The following is a 23,951-nucleotide window of genomic DNA, read 5'->3' on the forward strand; positions in this document are numbered from 1 at the left end:
ACTTTTAATCTGAGCACGAATAGGGGCTTTGGAAAAATAAGGTTTTAAGAAGGCTTGTCATTTTAGGACCAAATTTTAATGTGTTCACCCAAATTGTTAGATTCTTTCTACTTGTTTGTCTTCAGATTCAACTGGTCTCTGACCTCAGTTCCTGCAGCAAAATCAGGAGCACCCTTTTATCACAGCCCTTAGAATCTTCTGAGTAGACACCATTCTAAGAACATTGGTTTCATTCTGATTGTCAGAGGAATTACTTCTAACCCCAAAGTTTAGTATAGTCATCTCTGCTTGGAAGTACAGAACATGTTTTTTTCTGATTTGGTGACAAAACAGAAGGAAAAATAACCGGTCAAAACTGTTCGTTGAATACTTAACTGATCACCTGAGTTTCTCTCTCTCTCTCTCTCTCTCTCTCTCTCTCTCTCTCTCTCTCTCTCTCAAATCAATAAAAATATATTAAATATAAAAATATATTCGGGCTATAATATCTGTTAGGAAATGGGTATGATGTCCAATGATGAGAATATAGCAGATAAGTTTATCATGGTGCTTGGGTGAATTTCTTAGAGCACACTGAATACTGGGGAACTGCTGAAGCTTTCTGAGCAGGGGAGTGCCGTGATCAAAGCAATGCTTTGAAGGATTAGTCTGCCTCAGTACTTGGCACCAGCCCTTACTTGTAGTAAGGTTCCTAGTCATTTGTTGTGGGAGTGGCAGAAAATGAAAGGCCAGTTGAGAGGTTATTTTTGTCCCCTGGGATCAGTAAATATGAAGCTGAGAGTAAACGGTGACAGTGGGAATAAAAAAAGGGGGGAGGGGGATAGATTCCTGAGAAGTTGTGGACGAGGAATGGATAAGATCTGACAACCTGACTGAGCATAAGCAGAGAAGAAGGAAGAGTCCATAGTGGTCATGTCAGGAGAAGCAGGGCTTTATCCCGATGAAAATATGCAGCAGTCTGGTGGAAGTGTCAGGTACTAGCCTGAGTGTGTGTGTTTGGGGAATCACCTTTGTGTAAATAGTAGTTGAAACCTTGGAATAAAGAGGAAGCAGAAAACAAAAGGACTGAGCTCACCACCTTGGGCAAGGCTGCAATAATGGGTGAGGGGAGGCAGAGTAAACAGCAGTTGGGAAGGTGGGAAGAGAATTAGAACTCAGTTTATTTATTTTATTTTTTATTTTTTAAACAGATTTTATTAATTTTTTACAGAGAGGAAGGGAGAGGGATAGAGAGTTAGAAACATCGATGAGAGAGAAACATTGATCCAGCTGCCTCCTGCACACTCCCTACTGGGGATGTGCCCGTAACCAAGGTACATGCCCTTGACCAGAATCGAACCTGGGACCCTTGAGTCCACAGGCTGACGCTCTATCCACTGAGCCAAACTGGTTAGGGCTAGAACTCAGTTTAAAGAAACCGAGGAAGGAGAGAGTGTCAAAATTGAGGGAGTTAATTATCTGTCCAACCCCAATAGAAAAGCTAAGGAGGATTGTGCAGGAGTTATTGTGCAGGTTGAGAATTCTTAGAGCAGATGGGGTTGGGTTTATGTAGGAGAATTGGGGAGAGGGGCATTTAATGCATTAATGAATTGCATTTATTGCCTTCTTAATTGGCTTAATTTCATTTTAATAGTCTATCATTATGCTTAGAAGCTTAATTCACGTTTATCATTTTGTAATTACATTTTTTAAAGGTGAAAAAGAATTATGGCCAGGGGTGATTTTGGTGTGGAGAGAGTATTGACAACTTTCCATTTTTCATAGTTGAAAATGTTTTTCTTTATTGGTCCTTTTAATTTGAAGCAGTTTGAATAAATAACATGAAACATGCTTGCTCTTGATAAATAGAATATGTCTCAGTTGACATGTTGAAAATCCAATTATTAATATTAATTGAGTTTCTCATGGATATTTCTTTAAGAAATATATACACAAACACACACATATGTTTTAGCATTTGAAAAGCATATATAAATAACTATGGTTTATAGCAAACAAGTACAATCAGAAAAAAAGGAAAAGGGATAAATTGCTGTGGAAATTCAGAGGAGAGAGAGATTTTCAGCTTTTTCTTTTTTGGTGGGGAAGGGGTTTTTGGGGAAAGGCTCTAGTAAGAGGATAGGGGAAAGGTGTTCCATCCAGGTAGAAGAAACCCTGAGTCAAATAGAGTTTGGGGACATTGGGCATTTTTGTTTAGCTGAAATATGTGCGTGTCATGGTGGGGGAAGGTGCTTGAAAGAAAGTTAGGGAATATGATGGACAGATAGTTTAGTCCCCAGACTTAGAAGATGGCAGGAGCCATTAAAAATTTAGCAGGAATGACATCACCTAGCTCCGTGGTCGGCAAACTTTGGCCCCTTGACTGTGGCTCTTCCTAAGCCTTAGGAGTACCCTAATTAAGTTAATAACAGTGTACCTTCCTATATAGTTTAAGTTTAAAAAATTTGGCTCTCAAAAGAAATTTCAATCGTTGTACTGTTGATATTTGGCTCTGTTGATTAATGAGTTTGCCGACCACTGACCTAGCTGATGCATTATAAAAATGACTCTTGTCATTTGAAATTTTAATAAGCATTCAGAGCTTATGTTATCAACAAAAAATGATAAAGGTAACAGAAAGATGTGTCTAACAGTACTATTTAGGTTGGATTAGAAAGTGAAAATGTAGATAGAGATAAGGAAACCAATGAGGGGGAGGAGGTTTATGCAATACTTACAATATGAGTAAACCACAGTCTTTGATGTCTGCTCTTTTGAAACAGTCATTAGTATTAAGTAGTATATTATTTTATGGGTTAAGTTCTTTTTGCTGTAAGTTTTAACTTAAGTAGAAAAGGGAGCATTGAGGTCATTGGGATGTCTTGCACAAACTCAAGGCAGATAAGGTTCTGTAGTTGGACCTCAGAAAGTTCTAGAGCCAGGAGCTAAAAAAATACTGGTAAGCCTCCCTTCCCTGTTCTCTCTCTACTCTGTTTCTGAGGACATTCACTGGATTCTTTTTCATTTATAAACTTTATCTCACTAGTCTAAGCTGAAGTTGGAAAAGGGCCTTTCTCAGCTCCTATATAATAGCTACCAGGAGAAAGAGACTGAGTGACCCTTGCTCATGGTTTTAGTTCTCAGGGACAGGACTTTGATTTTATTGTGCTCAAAGATGAACTTATTTTTATCATTTTATAGCCAGTGCCAATCAACTACATGGCCAGGAGAGTATATAAATACACTGTGGGAATTTACTTCTCTAGATCAGAAGGTTAGTTAAGAGATGTCATTATAAGTTAGGCAGAAATCCCAAATGGTGTTTACTATAATTATGCACTTTGAGTTTTTACTGATCTTGAATGTATTGGTTGAAAGCAGACTACATTAAATTTAGAAAAGTAATATGAAAATCGTGTAGAAATTTCCCCCCAATAAGGTACAGAGTATGTTTAAGTTGAACCTTAATAAAACCAGTTACCCTCGTGGGAGTGTGGGGTGTATGGACTGAGAGGAGACAAGTGCTGGGGTACTGGAAATGTTCTGTATCTTGATCTGGGTAGTATAGTGATTACATAGGTTTAAAAGCATGTGTCAAAATTAATCAAAATGTGTGCACTTGATATATGCAAGCAGTATCTCAAGCAAAAAGCCTAGGCAAAGTTGACTTGTTTGATTTCTCTGCCTTGCCTTGTCTTATAGATGCCTATTATCATTGGAAATCAATTAAGTTCCCTTTTATTTTAGATAGATGTGTTTTGTTTTGTTTTGTTTTTTAAATCCTTCCTGAGGAGAGAGTGGACAGGAGGGGGAGATGCGAGAGAGAGGGTGGGGAAACATTGATGTGAGAGAGACTCATCGATTGGTTGCCTGCTATGTGCCCCTGACCAGGAGCTAGGGATTGAACTTGCAACTCAGGTACGTTTCTTTGACCAGGAATCAAACCCACAACCCTTTAGTCCAAGGGCCGACACTCTAACCACTGCAAAACTGGCCAGGGCTAGGTAGATATGTTTTTGATATATGTTCATCTGTGACATACTTACGAGTGTTTCAGAAATGTAAATATGGTGCATTTTAAATACATGATATAATAAAAGTAATACTTGGTTTACTTTCCCCCCCTAATTTAGGAGCTGTGACTGATGAAAATTAAAGGCCATGGATGAAGATGGACTTGAATTACAACCACAAGAGCCAAACTCATTTTTTGCTGCAACAGGTATAACTATTTGGGTTGCTCTATTTTCCATCTACCAGATTTGGAGTTGGTTATCGAGTGGACAAATTGCTAGGCTCTCACATTGATATTCACACTTAGGTATCTTGTGTCAAGTCTAAAAATATTAAAGTGAGCACATTATTCTCCTCCTTAAAAATTTGGCTCCCCTACAACCAACTCTTAAATTTTTGTCAGTAACAGCATCAGTATCAAAACCTCAGTGTTACCCTCAGGTACTCTCATCTTGCCCAGTTAGAGCACTAAGTCCTGTTAGTTTTCTCTTTGAAAATGTTGCTAATAGTTACTTCCCACCACATAGACAGGCTCTAGCATCTCATTCCTAGTCTGCAATAACTTTGAAGTTATTCTTTTTCTTGTCCTTAGTCTCTCTTTTTAAAAAAAGAAATATTTTTTATTGATTTTAAAGAGGGAAGGAGGGAGGGAGAGAGAAAGAAAGACATCAACGTGAGAGAGCCACATCGACTGGTTGCCTCTCACATATGGCCCAACTAGGGAGTGAACCCCTAACTCAGGTATGTACCCTTGACTGGGAATCGAACCTGAGACCCTTCAGTGCGTGGACTGACACTCTAACCACTGAGAACACAGACCAGAGGGAACTAGCAACCTTTTGGTGCATGGATGACACTCAACCAATTGAGCCACACACTGGCCAGGGCCTTAGTCTCTTTTATATAGTCCCCCAGCCAGAGTACTCATCGTAAAGTAACACATGGATCATGTAATTTCTTTGTTTTCCATTACCCAGCAGTTAAATTATAAACCTCAGGCCCTCCACATTCTGACCCCATCCTACTTTTACAACCTATCTTTCACAGGTTGAGAAGAGGAGCCTTTTGCTTCAGGAAGACAGTCTTACCCCACTCTCTAAACTGTACAAGGAAAATTAAGTTCATGAAGTTTTAAAAATAGAAAAAAATTATTCATAATTTTAGGTTATCCATCATTCCAATTACATAACATCGTAAAGTGATTACACTAGGTTTTATGATATAAGATGGTTTTATATCACACTAGCTAGCTACCCTTCTAAATAAAATATTAATGAGTTTTCCATTGGGCTTAAAATGATCATATTGCAGTATATTAAAGAAGTAGCAATTAACTATATCAGGAAATTCAAAATTAGTGGTTTTTAATTTTCACTTTTTTTTTCTTTCTTTTTTTTTAATTAAATCTTTATTGTTCAGATTATTACATTTGTTCCTCTTTTTCCCCCCCATAACTCCCCTCCTCCCAGTTCCCGCCCCACCCTCCGCCCTCACTCCCACCCACTGTAATTTTCACTTCTTTAGTCTCTAAATCCAGTGTGTGTATGTGTTGGAGGGGTATGTTTATTTTTCTTAACAATTTAGAATAGTCTTTGACTCAAGTTTGGTAATTTCAATTTGATAACAAATGCAGTTGTAATTCTTCTTTTATTAGAACATGTATAATTAATGTGCTTGAAAGAGAAAGAAGCTCTTTGAGGAAAAATGTACAGTATTTGCTAGCTTAATCTTGTCATGAGCAATCCTGGGTCATGGGCTAAGTGGTAGATTGAAGGGCTATTTCATTTTAGCCCTGGTTGTTAACACTTATGGTGTTTGTTTATCTTTGAGCAAGTCACTTAATCTGCCAGGGCCTCCAGTTTCATTTGTCCTAATAATAATGAAACCTCTCATTACAGTTTTTCAGAATACTTCCCATACATTTCCCATTTGATCATCACAACAGTCCTGTGAGGTATGCATGGCAGATACTACTATCCTCATTTTACTGATGAGGAAACCGAAACTCAGAGGTTAAATGACTTGCCCAAGGTCACAAAACTAATAAGTGTCTAAACCCTGTTCTCTGGTTTAGATTTTTTAACTATTGCTCTTGCCACTAAATGCTTTCATCTTTATATCTGTAAAATGGAGATTATAGTGATCTATTGCTTGATGTTAATATTGAGAATATTGAAAACAAAGGAGTATAAAAGCACTTAGTAGAAGTTCTATAGAAAATAAAGCAAACATTTTTTTATTCTAGATGTAACTAAAATAGCTATTAATTGGCTTCAAGATTTCCTACATTTTTAAAGGTTCTTTGACCCCTGTTGATCATTTGTGTTTGTTAAACAAAATCATGTGTCTCTCTGAGGGCCTGGCCAGTGATACACAGTCATTGAGTTAGGCAGCTGCTTAGATTCAGCCTGATTTGAGTCACATCCAGAATCACTAATTAAAATTAATTGCTTTTTAACTAAGATTTTTATAAAAACCTCAGTTGCTTTTCTCTGGACCAGGAGCCAAGATACCAGATTTGTTTTATTGTATTTTATGTGTTTTGACAAGGATATCTGATTTGGAGTCCCATTTGTGGCATTTATTCAGAGTAATATTTACTGAGTACCATAATCTGTACAAATGTGTGATCTTGGTGAAGTCATTTAATCTCACTGGGCTTTAATTGATTCAACCCTGTACCTTTATTCTTAACTGCAGAGTGGACTAGAGTAGTGTTTCTTATACTCTGAGGAACTGCCTGGGGCATTAGGGTATGGGGCGATGCAAGGAGGCTGGATGGAGGCAGAGTACCCTGGTGAAGTTGGGGTAGGCCCCGCTCCAACTAACCTCACCCTCTACTGCTCCAGAGCAGTTGCACTTTTATTCATCTTATCTATTCTCAGAGGCTCCTTAACTAGTTGCCTTTCCTCTAGCTGTGGCCTTGTAGCTGTCTTTCCCCTGCCCCATGTTGACACTATTACAGATGTCCCCCATTTTACCCACTTTTGCCCCCCTCCACCCAGCCCCCGCCCTAGCCCTCTTTTATTTATGCCCCAGTCCTTTCACATCTTAGATTCAGAGGATAATTTCTAAATTTCCATAGTCATAAATATAGGATATTGATGAGATATTATATCAGAACAAAGGGGGAAAGAGGAGAAAAATGGAAGGGAATTAAAAGAAATACATGGGAGAGATGGAAAGAAGATAAAGTATTAGTTGAGGGAGAGATGGAGCAAGATGAAAGAGATGAAAAACACATAATAAAGGAAAATGGTATATTTGCCACCTGAAGTTGCTTTACTTACTAATTTTTATAATCATCCCTTAAGTATATGCATATGGATTTAATTTTAGTGAGCCTAGAATTTTACTTTCATGAACATTTTTATTTTGTGACTGCCTCAATTAATTGCTTGGTTTTTCTATTTTCTTATCAATTGATTTGGGATGAGTATAAAAAGTTCTTAATATTAAAATTTTTCATTTCTGATATTCAAAAATAGATTCCCTTTTAATTTTTTAATCTATATGAATGTTTGAGAAAACTGAGGAACTAGTCTGTTTTCCTGGTAGAAATTAAATAACATTTACATTAGCTGAGGCAGTCATACATGCCTACTTGAAATTGTGCTTTTAAATTTTTTTTTTTTTTTAAGGAACTGATGCTGCACACATGGATGGTGATCAAATTGTTGTGGAAGTTCAAGAAACCGTTTTTGTTTCAGATGTTGTGGATTCAGACATAACTGTGCATAACTTTGTTCCTGATGACCCAGACTCAGTTGTAATCCAAGATGTTATCGAGGACGTTGTTATAGAAGATGTTCAGTGCCCAGATATCATGGAAGAATCAGATGTATCTGAAACGGTCATCATTCCTGAGCAAGTGCTGGACTCAGATGTAACTGAAGAAGTTTCTTTAGAACATTGCACAGTCCCAGATGATGTTTTAGCTTCCGATATTACTTCATCAATGTCTATACCAGAACACGTCTTGACAAGTGAATCTATACATGTGTCTGACGTTGGACACGTTGAACACGTGGTTCATGATAGTGTAGTTGAGGCCGAAATTGTCACTGATCCTCTGACAACGGATGTAGTTTCAGAAGAAGTGTTGGTAGCAGATTGTGCCTCGGAAGCAGTCATAGATGCCAATGGGATCCCTGTGGACCAGCAAGATGATGACAAGAACAACTGTGAGGACTACCTTATGATTTCCTGTAAGTCTTGGGGTACAGTGATTTTCAAAGGTATTTTTGAAGGCTGTCTTTCCTAACTTACATCAGAGATGAAAATTTCTTGACTTCTATAAAAGTAAATCTCGTAAACCTTCCTGCATTGTTGTTTCAGTTTGGAGCCTGTAAGATAACTCAAAATTAAGAAAAGTAAAATTGTACAAATTAAAGCATCTTTTCTCTCTTATAAGGACACAATAGAAAGATGAAATTTCTTCAGTCTAGAAAGACAAAGACGGGAAGGAATAGAACTGAACTTTGAAATCATGAAGGATGTGATTAGGCTGTTACCAGCCTTTATTAGAATTAGGAACCCTATTGAAACGTAAAAAGGAGTTTAAATTGGAAAAAAATGTATAACCAAACTACTTATATTCTTGTATATGCATGTTAGTACTTATGTAATACTTATATGCTTATGTAAAATACTACTTATATAATAGATAGCATGGGAAAAGGCTCTGGTATAGCATTGAAACAGATGATTCTAAAACATCCTTTTAAGTATGATGGACTCAGGTTATTGAAGAAAAGTAAGGTGTTTTGGAGCACACCTCTAAATGTTTAACATCTGGGAGGATAACTGTGTCTTCTTACACATATTTCTTGGCATTGCTTTCAGAGATCAAGCCCTCAGTTGGCTAGCCCACAACTCTGACCCAGTATGGAAATTAGTATGCCTTTAGGAACTAAATGTCAAATAAATAAAGACCCACTATTTTTAAAATATATATATTTTTATTGATTTCAGAGAGGAAGGGAGAGGGAGAGAGAGAAACAGCAATGATGAAGGAGAATCATTGATTGGCTACCTCCTGCACGCTCCCTACTCGGGACTGAGCCTACAACCCAGGCATATGCCCTTACCAGGGAATCGAGCCTCGATCTCCTGGTTCATAGGTCAATGGTCAACCACTGAGCCACGCTGGCTGGGCTAACTCTTACATTTCGACTTTTGATCCATTTTGAGTTTATTTTTATATATGGTGTGAGGTCACGAGCTAACTACTCTCTCTGGCACATCGATATTCAGTTGCAGCACCATTTGTTGAAATGGTGTTCTTTACTCATTGAATATTCTTGGTACCCTTATTGAAACAAATTCTTTAAAATTTTATCTATTGATTTTTTTATTTTTATTTTTTTTTTTAGGGAGAGAGGAAGGGAGACAGACACAGACATCAATTTGTTGTTCCACTTATTTATGCATTCAGTGGTTGGTTCTTATATGTGCCCTGACCAGGCATGGAACCTTTAACCTTGGTGTATCAGGATGACACTCTAACCAGCTGAGCTACCCAGCCAGGGTCTTATTGAAAATAATTGATAATAAATATGACGGGTTAATTTTTGGACTCTTAATTCTATTCTATGGATCTGCTCATCCTTATACTAGTTTTATGCTGTCAGGAGTGGGTAGTGAATTTGCAAAATTTACTACCCTAAATATTAAAGTCTAAAACTTAAAGTCCAGGCAAAAATGCATAGTTCAGTTTTTAAAGGATTAGCAGAATTAATAAGCAGTGGCAACATAATGCATTCTTATGGAAGACTAGGGTACTTGGTGTGCCTACCTTTTATAGTAACATCAAAGGAAACAACTAATACGCCTCTGGAGCATGGGGTTCCCTTCTGACAAAAACCTGGGCCAGAGAGCCTCTATTCTAATATAAACCAATATGATGCTTCATTTCTAATACACATTTTAATAAAATATTACTTTGTTATTTTAAACGGTTTTTAAAAAGACATTAAAAATTATAGCAAATAAATACATATTTTTTTGTTAAGCCTCATCTGAGGTTATTTTTTCCCATTGATTTTTTTAGAGAGAGAGGGAGGGAGGGTGAGTGGGAGAGAGAGAGAGAAACATTGATGTGAGAGAGAGACATCGATTGGTTGCCTCCTGAATGCGCCCCAAGTGGGGTGAGGATCAAACTTGCAACCCAGGTACATGTTCTTGACTGGAATCGAACCCATGATCCTTCAGTGTGTGGCTGACGCTCTAACCACTGTGTCATGCCTGCCAGGGCTATAGCAAATAATTTAAGCTTAGGACCCTTTAAACTAGTTTGGTTAAGTGAAAGTATGCCACCATTTTTAACATGTTGATTATAAAATTGGAAATTTTACTTTGTACAGACCATAACTTTAATAAAACTTTTGATGACAGTACTGTATCTGTGATCTCCATTTAGTTTTTATATTCTAAGGCCACTGACTTTTTCATTAGGATAAAATTGTGTTCAAAACACTATTTTCTACAATATGCAACTGCTTTTATAAAAACTGAATGTTAATAAATCATTAGGTTGGTTAGTTCTTAACTAATGCTTATTAAACTTTTGGCCTGGTGGCATATATATAATTTAAGTCCATTTGAATTAATATATCAAAGGAAGAGCTCAGGTGGTAATGTGTGCTGAATGCTTCTAATGACCCTTGAGTCAATTGACATTTTTATCAGAAGATGTAATTAAGTTTATTTGGTGAGATTTGTTAATAAAGCTCTCTTTTCAGGGGAGAAATGTTTAGGATTGTCATTATGGCCAATTTTTAAATTTTTTAAAACAAGATTTTTTATCCCAAGAAAAATTTTTCAGTTGGAGATTTGTAACAAGTTGGAAATAATAAAAATAGGTAATAGTAAACCTTTAATAAATAGTATCTGTGTTCCAAAACTTTATATATATATTCCTTACAACAACCATATAATGTTGGTGTTATCACCATTTTACAACTTGGGTAACTGAGGCTCAGTTTATGTAACTTGTTCAAGGTTACACATCCAGTTAGCATTAGGGTGAAGATTTGAAATCAGATGTTTTATTTCAGCCCTGGCTGGTTTGGCTCAGTGGTAAGAGCGTTGGCCTACAGACTGAAGGGTCATGGGTTTGATTCCAGTCAAGGGCAGGTACCTCAGTTGCAGGCTGGATCCCTGCGCATGGGGGAGGCAACCAGTCGGTGTTGTCTCTCTCACATCGACGTTGCTCGCTCTCTCCCCCTCCCACTCACTTTCTCTGAAAAAATCAGTGGGAAAAGTTTTATTCCAGTGCTTACTAAAAATAAAAAAATAAAAAGAAGAAGAAACCAAAAGCAAGGAAAAAAAACTAAAATAAATAAAACAAAATAAAGGAAAAAACAAAGTGTCTACTCCACTCTCATATTGTCTTTTTTTGGTCCGTGTGTATATGTATGTGTGTGTAAAGTTAATACTACAACGCAGTAGAGTTTGGGATAAAAAGTGATTATTGGTGGACAGAGGAGGCATATGGAATTTCAGTGATTATTAAAATTTACAATATTCATGAAAACCCAATTTTAGCAATGTTAGGAAATAATTTGGGCAGGAGGCTTACACATTTTCTTAGTTACTCCTTAATAGCAGAAGCCACGAGGTCAGCCTCCACACCCTATTCTATTTTCTACCTAGAAAATTATTTTTTTTCAAATTTATGTTTATATGAGAAAAAAGAATCATCTAAACGATTATTTTTACTCTTGCCTATGTTTACTTTTCTTATATCTTCATTCAGTAACATTTATTAATCAGCCATGATAAACTAGGAATCTTGTTAGCTGTTAGAGATAAACAGTGAAAGTTTCTGGCTTTTTAAGAGTTCACAGTCTTGGAGAGAAGACAGACAGAAACAGGTAATTATATAGTTGAGTGTGAAAAGATATAACTGGATATACAAAGTATTTTGGGAGCACTAAGGGAGAAAATGTTGAGATTTTTGGTACACTTGAGTGAGCTAAATGCTATGAAAGTATAAACCAAAGTTCTGTGGGAGCTTGGCTGAAGATATAACTAAATTTATTTCATATCTCCTATTCATTTTCCTCCCTCTATTTTGAAGCAAATCCCACATATTTATTTCATAAGTATTTATCAAAGACAGGGATTATTATTATATTTTTTAAACATAATTTGGGATGAACTCAATTTGAAGGATGAATAAAATGTTCAGTGGGTACCTGAGGGGGGAGGAATGGCAGAGAACATATTTAAAGGCAGGGAAATGTGGAAGGTCTTTGATTGTTCAAAGACTTTTTCTTTGGAGTGCAAATGTCTTTAATGATGAGAATGGAGGAAATGTTGAGAAGTAAGAGTCGCAAAATTGGGCACAAATCATAAAGGCCTTTGAATACAATAAGCCTGCTTTACCTTTCTGATGTGGGGAGCTATTAGCGTTGTAAGCCGATTAATAATAATATGCTTAGGGTTATAGTTTACAAAAGTAATCTTAGTGGCAATATTGAGAGCAGACAAGGGAAGACTAAAATTAAAAACAAAAAATACGCTGTGAGAGATGATTTAGTAGTCCAGGTAAGAAACAGACGATGCTAGTTTGAAATGAGGTTCTATCAGTAGAGTTTGGCAGAAAGTTACTTCATGACATATTTAGGAAGTGGAATTTGGATTAAAGTTGGGAGGTGGAGGGTTTGAAGCTCCCTGGTTTCTGGCTTGTGCATCTGGGCAGATGGCAAACCAATTACTAGAGGAGGAATACATTTAGACATGCTAGAGATCTGTCTACAGGATTGCTGCATGCAGCTGTCAGCTGTCCAACTATAGTGTGAATGGCACCCTTGCAGATATGGAGCCTAATGGCCCTGGCCTTTTCTAGTTTAGGTATTTTGACCATTTGGTTTGATGTTAGCTCCTAATTCAGCACAACTTTGGTCATAGTAGACATCCAATAAAAAGTGGTTCAGGGAGTGACTGAATGAATGAATGAATGCAAACCCTTATGTTTAGTGCATGAACTCTGAGGATCAATACAGTCTAATGGTTTAGAATCGAATTATTCTAGGGGATATTAGCACAGGAGACATGCTAAAGTATTTGCTTATTTCTTTGTCCTACAGGCTGATGGTTTGTGTAAATCTTACCATTACTTTTATGTATGTACTCGATCAATTTCATTTTGTACCTTGAAACCATTTGGTAAATCACAGAATAAAATTTTAGAATTTTAAAAATATATCAGTATGGGAATATTTCTGAAATGTGAGAAAAGTCTAGTGAACTAAGAATATTTTAGAGAAGATGTTAAACAAGCTTTAAGCTTGTTCTGATAAAATTAAAGTTTCTGTTTATCTAAAGTTACTGTGTCTTTACTGTAGGCATTCAGATTTATTTAGAAATCAATACTAAAAATTAATGAATTAAGAGTTTTCAGTTTAATCTGATTTCAGTTAGATTTATACCAAGAATAAAGTGCTCAAATAAGGCAAAGATGTGTAGTCCTCCCCTCTCCTCACCATAAAAAAGAGGTGGGGCAAGGGATTGGTAAGCCAGGGAATGGAATTAAAGTTTGAGTAAATTCTAATATAATATTTTTTGTTTAAAAATAGCATGTTACACTATCCAGTTTTCACACACACACAAAAAAAATCTCTGTCCAGTCTGTCTCCCATTCTTTTAATGCCTAAATATGCCTAGAAATGTCTGAATAATGATCTGTAATTTTTATTGATAGTTCCATATGGTGGGCTTTTGAGCACATTTTAATTTATTTTTATACTTTTCTTAAATAATAAGCTGTACAGCTTTTATAATAAATATGTATATAATTTAAAGCAAAGTTGCAGAAGCACAAAGGAATGGAAATAACATACTAATAACTTCAGGGTACATGGCATAGTCGGGGGGGTGCTGAGGAGATAAGAATGTGAAGGCAGAAGGCAGTTTGGTCAGAGTTTGGTTGCTAGACTGCAATTTTTATTTTACTTGGTAGGAAATGGGGCACCATTACCTGCTAGAGAGTAAGGTGACTGGATCTTTGTTTTAAGAAAGCTGACCGAGGGCAGTGTCTAAGGGATTTTGGTATGATGTCTCTTTTTACGATGTTAATGTACACAAAATGCAATTCTATAGCAATCCCATACCATGTATTTTTCTATCTTGGCAAAAATAACGAAATCTGTTTTGAAGCTTTGAGAGATGAGAATAACAAAACATTATCACCTGTTTTATAAGGTTGTTGTGAGGAGTAAATGGTATATTTTAAGGGCTTAGTATCATGCTTGGCATGTGGTATGTGGTAGGTAAATATTTGGTGTTATTATCACAACCATTGTTATTTCTTATTATATAGATTCTCCATCAAATGTTCTCCAAATCAGCTTCGTTTTGCTGATTTTTAAATTAGATCAGTGTTCCTTTATGAAGCAGTTTGCTTGAAGTGGTGTATCCCCTATTCCCCCCACCCCCAAGTAATTTTTATTTTCAGAAACTACTGAGTTTTCTGAAGTCTTACCTATATTTTTAGACTCCATAGCATCTGTTAGTATTGCAAATAAGCAACCCTTAATTTTTGGTCTTCAGGGATTTTACTGAAGCTCCCTTGAAGCAGCATAAAATATGCCTATATTTTGCCATAGTTTTGCTATTAATAATGAGATAATTGCTAAGTCAATTTTTTCTTTAGTTTTACAGTTTAAAATTGTTGGATGAGATACAAAGATGATTATTCCATAAGGCTGGAGGAAAATGTGATGCCAATTTCACTTTAAAAACTGGGAAGGAAATTTACTAAGATAATGATAGACTCTCTGGTTGGTGGGACTATTGTTGATTTTTTAAAATACTAAATTATATACAGTGAACATAAATTTCTTAAAAAATCAAAAGATGAAAATAAAGATCTGGATTCTAAAGACAGGTACCTCCTCGCTCTGTCTCCCACTTCTCACTTATTAGTTCACCTATTTGGGCAAGTCACATACCATCTCAGAGCCTTTATTTCTTTATCTGGAAAAGATGAGAATCAAATAAGTAAAAGTACATAGGAAATGCTAAGGAAATTGTAAAATGCCATGCAAATGGTAGTTATTATTAGAAGTAGTCTTAATTTTCAGGAATTATGCTCTTCATTTTGGAGAGGTCTATTCTAAAGCTCTAGTTCTTCATTTTACTGCATTAGAAGAAGGCACTTACGCAGAAATCATAGGTATGATGACTCAATTTTATCTAAGCCTTCTTTATCTGTTTTTAATAGAAATTCATTTTTAATGATAGCATTAAAATCAGAGTGAAATTTTGAGTAAGAGAACCAGCAAAGTATTTTTTAAAACAAATCACTTCTGTAATATTTCATATTTAGAATAATTTCATAGTTTGAGTTAGTGGGGCAAATTCTCAAGGTGAAAATCTGAATTCTACTTTTGTCAAATGGTAGAACAACTGCTTGGCTCCAGTAAGCCTGTATGTTTGAAATGTGTTTCCCACACATTTATGAAAACAAACAGAAAAGTCTTTTAGCTCAAGTTATAGGTAAATACATGACATTTTGTAAGCTCAAAAATGATTAGATTTTCCAATCATCAAAGGTTTATCTTATGAGTACTGACAAACTAGTGTACCCAAAAACAGCTAGCCTGACCTTGTTCTTTGTAAACACAAGGGCATTTGATTTTCTAGTACTTGTTAGAATCAGTTTGGACAAACCTTGCCAGAAAAGACCAAGCTTCATCAACAATATCACCTGTCAGAGATGAATTCTTTGAAGACATAAATTTATTCAGGACTTACCTGCTAGTTTGGTGAGATCTTCATCCTTATAATGTTATTTCAGCTTAAAATTCCAAAGCTACCTTTAACAAAATAACATTGGCTCAATCGGCTTGGGTATATCATAAAAATATTTAGCTTTGAAAAAGGGCAGGTACACATCAGGCCAGAAATAAGGACATAATGCTGATTCTTCCCCCCTACAAACCATTTTTATAAAATGTAGTCAAGATACTTGAATATAGGTAGTTATGTTCAGAGTTCAGAGAACCTCTCTTTTTTTAAACTGCAGAGTTTAACCAACTGGTCTCTGACCCTTCATATCATCAAGCTTGTCCCGGATCAACTCATTTTCTCTAGCTTTTTAAGCTCTTAACTCAGTCTGCCATTCTCTCACTGGTAACCAAGTCCTTCCTTCCTGTTTCATATCTACGGTTGAAGCCACCAGTCATGAACTTCTCCAATTTTCTGCATTACAACCTTCCTCCTTTCCCTAAACACAATGTAGCTATGTTCTCATCCATGTTTACCTTCTCATCTCGGAAGGTATAGCAAATTTCTCCTATTTAAGGAAAATTCCTTTACCTTTTGAAAAAAATGCTTTTATTGATTTTTTTTAAGAGAGAGAGGGAGAGAAGCATTGATTGGCCCCCTCCTGCACCCCCTCTACCGGGGATCGAGCCTGCAACCCAGGCATGGGAATCAAAACTGGAGTCCTGCCGAAACCGGTTTGGCTCAGTGGATAGAGCGTCGGCCTGCGGACTGAAAGGTCCCAGGTTCGATTCCGGTCAAGGGCATGTACCTTGGTTGCGGGCACATCCCCGATGGGAGATGTGCAGGAAGCAGCTGATCGATGTTTCTCTCTCCTCGATGTTTCTAACTCTCTATCTCTCTCCCTTCCTCTCTGTAAAAAAAATCAATAAAATATATTTGAAAAAAAACAAACTGGAATCCTTTTGTTGCACAGGATCACATTCAGCCAACAGCCACACCAGCCAGGGCTCCTTTATCTTTGCACCTAGTTTCGTTTCCGTTTCCCTTTTCCTTTGAGATCTTGATCTATAAATTTCATATCATGTCTGGTTTCAGCCCATCACTTTCTATTATATTTTCTCCTACAGATTGAGCATGCATAAGTATTTTTCTCAAACAGAAAAGTCCTTGACCGTGCAACCCATTCTAGTCACTGCCTCTCTGTTCACGGTAAAATTAGACTTCATAAAGAAATTTATAGCTTCCATTGAATACTCAATCCACATCTGACCCCATATAGCCTTCACCACACCACTTTTCACCAGGAACATCAATGACTTCTAGGTGACTCTGGTCAATGCAGACATTCCTCCTTGAATAATGCATGCTGTATTATTGCCATGGGTCTTACTAGAATTCTCAGAACTCTTAGCTCCCTGGCTTCCTTTATGACTCTTAATCAACCTCTCCAGCTTTCCTTTCTGAACTCTTCTTGTCCCTCCCTTAGACTATGACATTCCCAGGATTTTCTCAGCCCGCTCTTGCCTCATACTGCAGGTTCTCATTCTATGATCTCAAGGCTTGGTTAGCATGGGGCTGATGGGCTCCCAAATCTGTGTGTCAGCCTTCAGCTTTCAGACTGGAATATCCAGCAACTGACTTCACGTCTTAGCCACTCATGAAATCATTGATTCATCAATATTCTGATCATCTATCACCAGACTCTATCTTAAAAGACTGAATAATGAAAATACAGGTTCTACTCTGTCAATGGGAAAGATAGGTGGAAAACCTCAGCAATATAGTGAATTGTACACTTAGAGAAACAATCAAAGTATGCTATGAGTACAGAGGGATAGGGACAGACATCAGCTCTGAGAGCTTTCAGAGATGTTATCCCTTGGACCTTAATTAAATTAACATGTAGGAAGAGAGATCCTTTTCCTCATTTCTCTTAACATTTCTTCACCCAGTTGTTTATCGCCCAAATCAGAAATCCTATAGTTATCCTTGTCATGTTCAATTTTTAGTTGGGCATCAAGTGCTGCCATTTTAGTTCTAAGATAGGCCTCAAGTCCAGCCCTCCTCCCCATCTGTATTGCCTCTGCCCGATTCGAGGCCTTGGTATCTGTCGCCTGCATTATTGAAGTAGATTCACAAGTGGTATCCTGTGTCATGTCCTAACCCCTTTGGATCCACCTTTCTCAAGGCCAGCATGGTATAGCAAAAATGGTGGTCTCACCTTGTCACTGCTTGGCTTAAAAGTGTCCCATCACCTATAGCAGAGGTTCTCAAAACTCTGATCAGAATCCCTAGGGTAGTGTACCTCTTAATCTGTCTATATATCAGGTCCCACTCCTGCAGATTCTGATTCTGTAGAACTGCTGGTTGCTGGCCTTTGTTTCTAAGTTCCCAAAGAGATTTTGACACCTGACAAGATTGAGAAACCACCAGCCAAGGATCAAGTCTGATCTTCTCTGCCTGGTTACACAAGACCCTTTGTGACAGGCTTTAGCTTAGCTATTGGCACATTTCCCATCATGCTCCACATGTCTACTTGTCTAGGTAAAATCGTTCATTTTTATGTGAATCAAGTTAAAGATTATATTTGTAAAAAAAGACTTGAAAATGCTAACATTTAAATACCTACTAATGTTATTTGTAATGTGTTCTCTGCCTTTTTAGTGGATGATGCTGGCAAAATAGAACATGGTGGTTCCTCTGGAATGACAGAGTCAGAAATTGATCCTTGTAAAGTGGATGGTTCTTGCCCTGAAGTCATCAAGGTGTACATTTTTAAAGCTGACCCTGGAGAGGATGACTTAGGTAAGAGGACACCTTCAACATATTACTCATCTTGATCTAAACACTTCAACCTGATTACTTTTGGGTGGATTAGATTGAGAACATTTGAAACCTTTTCTGAAGATAACTTTTAAGCAAGGTTTCCAGCCCGGCCAGTGTTGCTCAGTGGTTGGGCATCCACCTATGAAGGAGGAGGTTGGGGTTCAGTGCCCTGGTTGTGGGCTTAATCCCCAGTAGGGGGTGTGCAGGAAGCAGCTGATCAATGATTCTGTCTCATCATTGATGTTTCTATCTTTCTCCCACTCTCTCTTCCTTTCTGAAATCAATAAAATTATATTTAAGCAAGGTTTCCAATGTAGCAGTAGAAAAGTATGTAAAATGTGATACGTGAAATAGGAGGAAATGAAGTTTTCTCATAAATTCTTGGAGCTGTCATCTTCCCTAATAGGTGGCACCGTAGACATTGTGGAGAGTGAGCCTGAGAATGACCATGGAGTTGAACTACTTGATCAGAATAGCAGTATTCGTGTGCCAAGGGAAAAGATGGTTTATATGACTGTCAATGACTCTCAGCAAGAAGATGAAGACTTAAGTAAGTAGGTGGTCTTTGTGGGAGAAAATTTAATGTTCTTGTAGTTCTTTTTAAAAAAAAAAACTTTAAATATGACCCTTGCCGGTTTGGCTCAGTGGATAGAGTGTCAGCCTGTGGACTGAAGGGTCCCAGGTTCGATTCCAGTCAAGGGCACGTACCTCGGTTGCAGGCTCCATCCCCAGCCCCAGTCGGGGTGCGTGTGGGAGGCAACCAGTCTATGTGTCTCTCTCACATCGATGTTTCTCTCTCTGTCTCTCCCCCTTTCTTCCACTCTCTCCAAAAATCAATGGAAAAAAATAACCTCAGGTGAGGATTAACAAAAAATAAAAAATTTTAAATATGGCCAATATTTAAAGGAAACAAGTAGCATTATTGTAGAGATTGTTATGCTGCCGTATTCCAAGGAAAACACCAATAACTCATGTATTCTAAGAACTTTATTGAAAAACGAATAGTGTCAACAATGAAAAAATGAATTATGGTGAAAACCAAGAAATGAATGATTCATTCAAATATTTGAGTGCTTATATGCGAAAACTGTGTTCTAGGTGTATAACATTTGAACCTTCTTTCTACTTGTCTATTAATTTAATTCAAATGACAGTATCTTTCCTGTAATCTCTGTAAACCTGGTCACAAAAGTTTATATAATTTTCTACTTAGATGTTGCTGAAATTGCTGATGAAGTTTATATGGAAGTGATCGTAGGAGAAGAGGATGCCGCTGCAGCAGCCGCAGCAGCCGCCGCACACGAACAGCAAATCGATGACAATGAAATCAAAACCTTCATGCCAATAGCGTGGGCAGCAGCTTACGGTAAGTTGCATAGCAGCTCTTCCAATTGAGTTGGTTCTTGAATGTGAATTCATGCTTGAAAGATGGTTTCTGTAGTTTTAGGTTTCAGAAATCTGAAATGCCAGTACCCTATAATGGTTACTTGATTGGAACAGGAGTAGTGGAAGATTATAAAGTCTACTTTTTGTCTTTGTTTTTAACAAGATTTTTCTTCATGTTTATAGCATGTAGAAGGAAGTACTACAAGAAGCACACAGGCTTTCAAGCTGAAACTTTTATCTTGATTATATCTGTCCCATGCCTTTTCAATTTTGGGAGACAAGAGAGTCCATGGGGCAAAATGCTGACATGTGTTTTTTTAGATTTGGAAGCTCGGCCATTTCTTCCGGTCTTGTTATAATAAATATGGTCATGAAACCCATTATCTAGAATGGGGAATTTCTGTCATTCATGAGTATCATGGCTTTTTGTTGTTGTAGTTAATAAAGAATCCCTAATTCTTTATAATTTATAATACAGTATAATTTTGTTTTTTAATGCGCATCGTTAGGTAATAATTCTGATGGAATTGAAAACCGGAATGGCACTGCAAGTGCCCTCTTGCACATAGATGAGTCTGCTGGGCTCGGCAGACTGGCTAAACAAAAACCAAAGAAAAGGAGAAGACCTGATTCCAGGCAGTACCAAACAGGTGAGGGCACACGAGTTCCACAGCGCAGCGTGCTTTGCGAGCTCTCAGATGAAACTAGTATGTATCCACAGAGGTGTTGTGATGGCATTTTAGCTGCTAGACCACGTGTAACTTTTGCGTATCAAAGCTGAAAATATAATTTGAAGAATTCAGTGATATTCATGAATGATTTTCTTGGATAAAAAGAAACGGAATGGATCGAACATGGATGGAAATAATTAAAAACTCAGTGATTTTTTGTGTGTGGAAATGAAAAGAAATCCCTCAAATATGTTACAAACATTAACTTTTTTAAAAGTAATATATTAAAAGAATCTGATTATGTCAGCGTAAAGAGGCATACTTTACAGAGCAGCAGAACAGGTACTTAAGGTCATGTGATGTATTCCTGTCTATTCTTGTATGCCCATTTAAGCTTTACTGTAAGTTGACATAAATTATGCTTTTGGAATAACCAAAGAAGAAATTGTGATTACAACACTTTATTTTTATGAATAATTTCCCACTGATTTCTAAATTGATAATAATAGCTTTAATCACTAGTTGATAGAAGTTACATATTCATGTATTGTTTTAAACTGGAGGGAGTGAGGTTGGTACAGTCATACCGAATAAAGTTTGCAGACCAGGTTCCTCTTTATGACAAGGTTGATATATCTCCTATGTTGAAAAATGCTAAAAGGAATGTTAAGTAGCAAATAGCTTAACTTAAGAGTATTTGCCCAATAATGTCCAGAACACACCCTTTAAATTCTTGATGAAACCAAAATAGAATTTGGTTTGATCTCTCATGTACCTTTCTTTTCCTTTCTTAGCAATAATAATTGGCCCTGATGGACATCCCTTGACTGTCTATCCTTGCATGATTTGTGGGAAAAAGTTTAAGTCCAGAGGTTTTTTGAAAAGGCACATGAAAAACCATCCTGAACACCTTGCCAAGAAGAAGTACCGCTGTACTGACTGTGATTACACTACCAACAAGAAGATAAGTTTACACAACCACCTGGAGAGCCACAAGCTGACCAGCAAGACAGAGAAGGCCATTGAATGCGATGAATGTGGGAAGCATTTCTCTCATGCTGGGGCTTTGTTTACTCACAAAATGGTGCATAAGGAAAAAGGAGCCAACAAAATGTACAAGTGTAAATTTTGTGAATATGAAACAGCTGAACAAGGGTTATTGAACCGCCATCTTTTGGCGGTCCACAGCAAGAACTTTCCTCATATCTGCGTGGAGTGCGGTAAAGGTTTTCGTCACCCCTCAGAGCTCAAAAAGCACATGCGCATCCATACTGGGGAGAAGCCGTACCAATGCCAGTACTGCGAATACAGGTCTGCAGACTCTTCCAACTTGAAAACGCACGTAAAAACTAAGCATAGTAAAGAGATGCCATTCAAGTGTGACATTTGTCTTCTGACTTTCTCAGATACCAAAGAGGTGCAGCAACATGCTCTTATTCACCAAGAAAGCAAAACACACCAGTGTTTGCATTGCGACCACAAGAGTTCAAACTCCAGTGATTTGAAACGACACATCATTTCAGTTCACACGAAAGACTACCCCCATAAGTGTGACATGTGTGATAAAGGCTTCCATAGGCCTTCAGAACTTAAGAAACACGTGGCTGCCCACAAGGGTAAAAAAATGCACCAGTGTAGACATTGTGACTTTAAGATTGCAGATCCATTCGTTCTAAGTCGCCATATTCTCTCGGTTCACACAAAAGATCTTCCGTTTAGGTGCAAGAGATGTAGAAAGGGATTTAGGCAGCAGAATGAGCTTAAAAAGCACATGAAGACACACAGTGGCAGGAAGGTGTATCAGTGTGAGTACTGTGAGTATAGCACTACAGATGCCTCAGGCTTTAAACGGCATGTTATTTCCATTCATACGAAAGACTACCCTCACCGTTGTGAGTACTGCAAGAAAGGGTTCCGGAGACCTTCGGAGAAGAACCAGCACATAATGCGGCATCATAAAGAAGTGGGCCTGCCCTAACAATACTTCTACAGACGTTTGTGGAGATGCAGGCCTTGGAGCAGAAAATTCATCTTAAAGCCAATCAGTCTTGTTCACATACAATACTGTATATTGATTTATTCTGTGTACAAATAGAGTATTGCTTGTAGTTGACTTTTTTTTTTTAACATTTTGTTCAGTAGTGTGTTCTGAATTCTATTCAGTTTGTTTAATTAATGGGGAAAAGCAGCAACAAGCAAGTTGCTTTTAATGAAGTAATCCTTCTATACTGAAATTTTCTATTAGTTTTATATTTATTTAAATATTTACCTTGCTTATTATCTTAATGGTACTCTTCTAAGACCATTTAACATAAAGCTAGGGTAACTTTAGATTGAGTCAACATGATTACTTTCAGAGTAACTATTCCCCCCCCCCCCCCCATAAATTTCTTACAATAAAATTGTCAGAGACATCTAACATAAATGGGAGATTTAACAGTCATGTCCAATTAGGCTAACACGAAAGTCATGTACTTGTCTTGCTTAATCTTTTCAGACCACATGACAACGAAAGTTTCCATTTGAGCTTTGCATCCCTGGCATTGCTGAGTAAAGAACAGTGGGTGGGTTTGTGCTTACTTTTCATTTTGTTTAGTGGACAAAATATATCTTTGGGGGGCTTTCTTTGGAGTATTTACATCTTCTGTCTGCATAGCAAAGTCTTAGAAAACTTTATTGACAAATTTTGCTTGATCCTGTTGTATTTTGATTATTCTGTCTGTGCTGCTTTGTCTTGGAATGGTTGTGTGCTACAAATGAGACTTATTGAGGACTGCATTTTGGAATCTCCTAGAGGTAATTTGTGGCTCATAGGATCTTTTGCAACTTTATATATGTATATGTACCCTGAACTATGTATATGCACATATATATATAAAACATGTATCTGTGTGTATTGCTTATTTTACATATTTATACACACAACCCCAAGTAGTAGTTGTTTAAAATCTATAATGAAAAGTATTAAATTTACAATAACATGAAAGATGCAGGGATGTATGAGAGCATTTTGTAAAGCATGCTCTTCAGAGAGACTACTCAGGTGAAGAATTAGAAGGAAAATAAGGACACTCGTATTTTTAAAGAGTAAAGGTATTTTCTTTTAAATATCTTTGGTAATTGAAAAATAGAAGTTAAGATGTTTCTAGATAGAATGTTTTCATACACCTTCAGCTCCATGCCTTTATATTTTTCTGAAAAGTTAACGAGTATCCGGACAGACCTTCCTCAGTTCTCTCTGAGAAGCCCCCGAGGGAACTCTGTGTTACCAAGCGAGGGAGACTAAAGAAGCTATGGCTTCGTGTATCAGAGATCGGGTGCTAATTATGATTTATACTT

The 23,951-nt window shown here is 37.2% G+C and overlaps 1 protein-coding gene across 4 annotated transcripts in view; it reads left to right on the top strand.

Moving 5' to 3' along the window:
- Nucleotides 1-23,658, top strand: part of ZFX (zinc finger protein X-linked) — a 73,642-nt gene extending 49,984 nt beyond the window's left edge. For 3 of the 4 annotated variants that reach the window (XM_081081265.1, XM_081081264.1, XM_081081263.1), the window contains exons 2-8: nt 4,113-4,201; nt 7,635-8,201; nt 18,394-18,534; nt 18,962-19,105; nt 19,769-19,921; nt 20,451-20,591; nt 21,407-23,658. In XM_081081265.1, the coding sequence (XP_080937391.1) occupies nt 4,141-4,201; nt 7,635-8,201; nt 18,394-18,534; nt 18,962-19,105; nt 19,769-19,921; nt 20,451-20,591; nt 21,407-22,590 (2,391 nt within the window). In that variant the 5' untranslated portion in view covers nt 4,113-4,140 and the 3' untranslated portion in view covers nt 22,591-23,658. Of the gene's footprint in view, nt 1-2,589; nt 4,202-7,634; nt 8,202-18,393; nt 18,535-18,961; nt 19,106-19,768; nt 19,922-20,450; nt 20,592-21,406 lie in introns of those variants that run through there. The other variant, XM_081081262.1, reaches the window with a different exon arrangement.
- Nucleotides 23,659-23,951: the final 293 nt, after the last annotated feature.

The sequence above is a fragment of the Myotis nattereri genome (assembly GCF_964212035.1).
Source record: "Myotis nattereri genome assembly, chromosome: X".
Lineage (NCBI taxonomy): Eukaryota > Metazoa > Chordata > Mammalia > Chiroptera > Vespertilionidae > Myotis > Myotis nattereri.